The sequence below is a fragment of the Musa acuminata genome, chromosome BXJ1-3 (assembly GCF_036884655.1).
Source record: "Musa acuminata AAA Group cultivar baxijiao chromosome BXJ1-3, Cavendish_Baxijiao_AAA, whole genome shotgun sequence".
NCBI lineage: Eukaryota > Viridiplantae > Streptophyta > Magnoliopsida > Zingiberales > Musaceae > Musa > Musa acuminata.
The window spans coordinates 33,792,501-33,793,867 of record NC_088329.1 but is presented as its reverse complement, the minus strand read 5'-3'; the positions used below and the strand labels follow the sequence as shown (position 1 = coordinate 33,793,867).

At 50.8% G+C, this 1,367-nt stretch overlaps 1 protein-coding gene across 1 annotated transcript; it reads left to right on the top strand.

The window, feature by feature from the left end:
* On the top strand, positions 1–932 carry LOC135637302 (uncharacterized). Its single transcript, XM_065149962.1, has 3 exons — positions 1–293; positions 385–470; positions 543–932. Exons 1-3 carry the CDS (start codon positions 14–16, stop codon positions 828–830), a joined length of 654 nt encoding a protein of 217 aa, XP_065006034.1. The 5' UTR covers positions 1–13; the 3' UTR covers positions 831–932.
* Positions 933–1,367: the final 435 nt, after the last annotated feature.

Sequence of the window (1,367 nt, the reverse complement as noted above, 5' to 3'; positions counted from 1 at the left end):
TCATCTCGGATCAATGGGGAGGACCAGCACGAGACTAACGGGATTCTGCTTGAGCAGTGTCGCCACTCGCGTCAAGCTCCCGTCCCCGCCGCCGATCAAACCGAGGCCTCTCTACCGTGAGAAGCTGATGGTGGGTGGAGCTAAGGAAGCGACGGAGGGCGGTCGGAGGATCATGGTCGTCGTCGACCGGAGCCCCGAGGCCAAGGCTGCTCTGCAATGGGCGCTGTCGCACTCGGTCCGTAGCGACGACACCGTCGTCCTGGTTCAGACCGTGAGGCCTTCCTGTAAGCACGGTAAAGGTTCGGAAATGGCGGTTCTTGCTTGCTTCAGCAACGAATGCGTTCCAGAGGCGGACGCAATTGAGTCTTGTTGTTTCTTGGGCAGGTGAGAGATTGCAGAGGGAGAGAGATCCAAAAGGCTTGGAGCTCCTGCATGCCATGAAGAGCATTTGCCGAGCGAACAAACCTGAGGTAAGATGCGAAGACGAGAAGGAATCATAACATCATCTCCGGCATGATGCATGGAACCACATGTTCTCTCAGGTGCAGGTTGAGATGGCGGTGGTGGAAGGGGAAGAACGAGGGCCGGCGATCCTGGAAGAGGCGAGGAAGCAGGGCGCCTCCCTGCTCGTCATGGGGCAGAAGCACAGCTCCATGGCGTGGCGATTGATCACGGCGTGGGCAGGCAACAAGGCCGGCGGAGGCGACACCGTCGACTACTGCGTTCGGAACGCCGCTTGCATGGCTGCCGCCGTGAGGAGGAAGAGCAGCAGAGGCGGCGGCTACTTGATCACCACCAAGCGGCACAAGGACTTCTGGCTTTTAGCTTAAGCTTCTTCGTCTGCGTTCGAGGTCTGTGTATGATACGCTCGTTGCCGTCCTCCATCACCATTGCTGCTGTACGATACACAGTCTTACATTGGCTCTCTGCTACCAAAGTGTACCAAAGCTGCATTGCGCACCATTGCAGTGACATCATCATAGCTGCCATCAGTTGCTCTGCCTAAGGGACGTGACACGTAGATAATTCGATAGCACGTCATATTGATACTTCACTTAACTTTAGTTATTTCTCGATGCTCCTATAAAAAGTTTTGAACTCCTTATTGTAATGATTCACAAGTCAAAATTTGCACTAATAACATCGTATAAATTCATGGATAACTCCATCATTTAAATTATCAATGAATCAAAAAGAAATTATATTGAAAACAAGAATGGATCAATTTTGGTAATCACTTAATACCATATCTAGGAATGAGATCTGATCAAGCGAGTGGCACGAATCACAAGGAATCGAATACAAGTGTTCCCACTCATCAAATATGCAAATAATTTATGGTGGATGTGACGTATTTATTGACGTAA

Excerpts from the sequence above, each read along its gene's own strand:
- LOC135637302 (XM_065149962.1), top strand. The coding sequence starts at position 14 with ATGGGGAGGACCAGCACGAGACTAACGGGATTCTGCTTGAGCAGTGTC. Across the intron at positions 294-384 it reads GAGGCCTTCCTGTAAGCACG|GTGAGAGATTGCAGAGGGAG; the intron begins GTAAAGGTTCGG and ends TTTCTTGGGCAG. Across the intron at positions 471-542 it reads GCCGAGCGAACAAACCTGAG|GTGCAGGTTGAGATGGCGGT; the intron begins GTAAGATGCGAA and ends ATGTTCTCTCAG.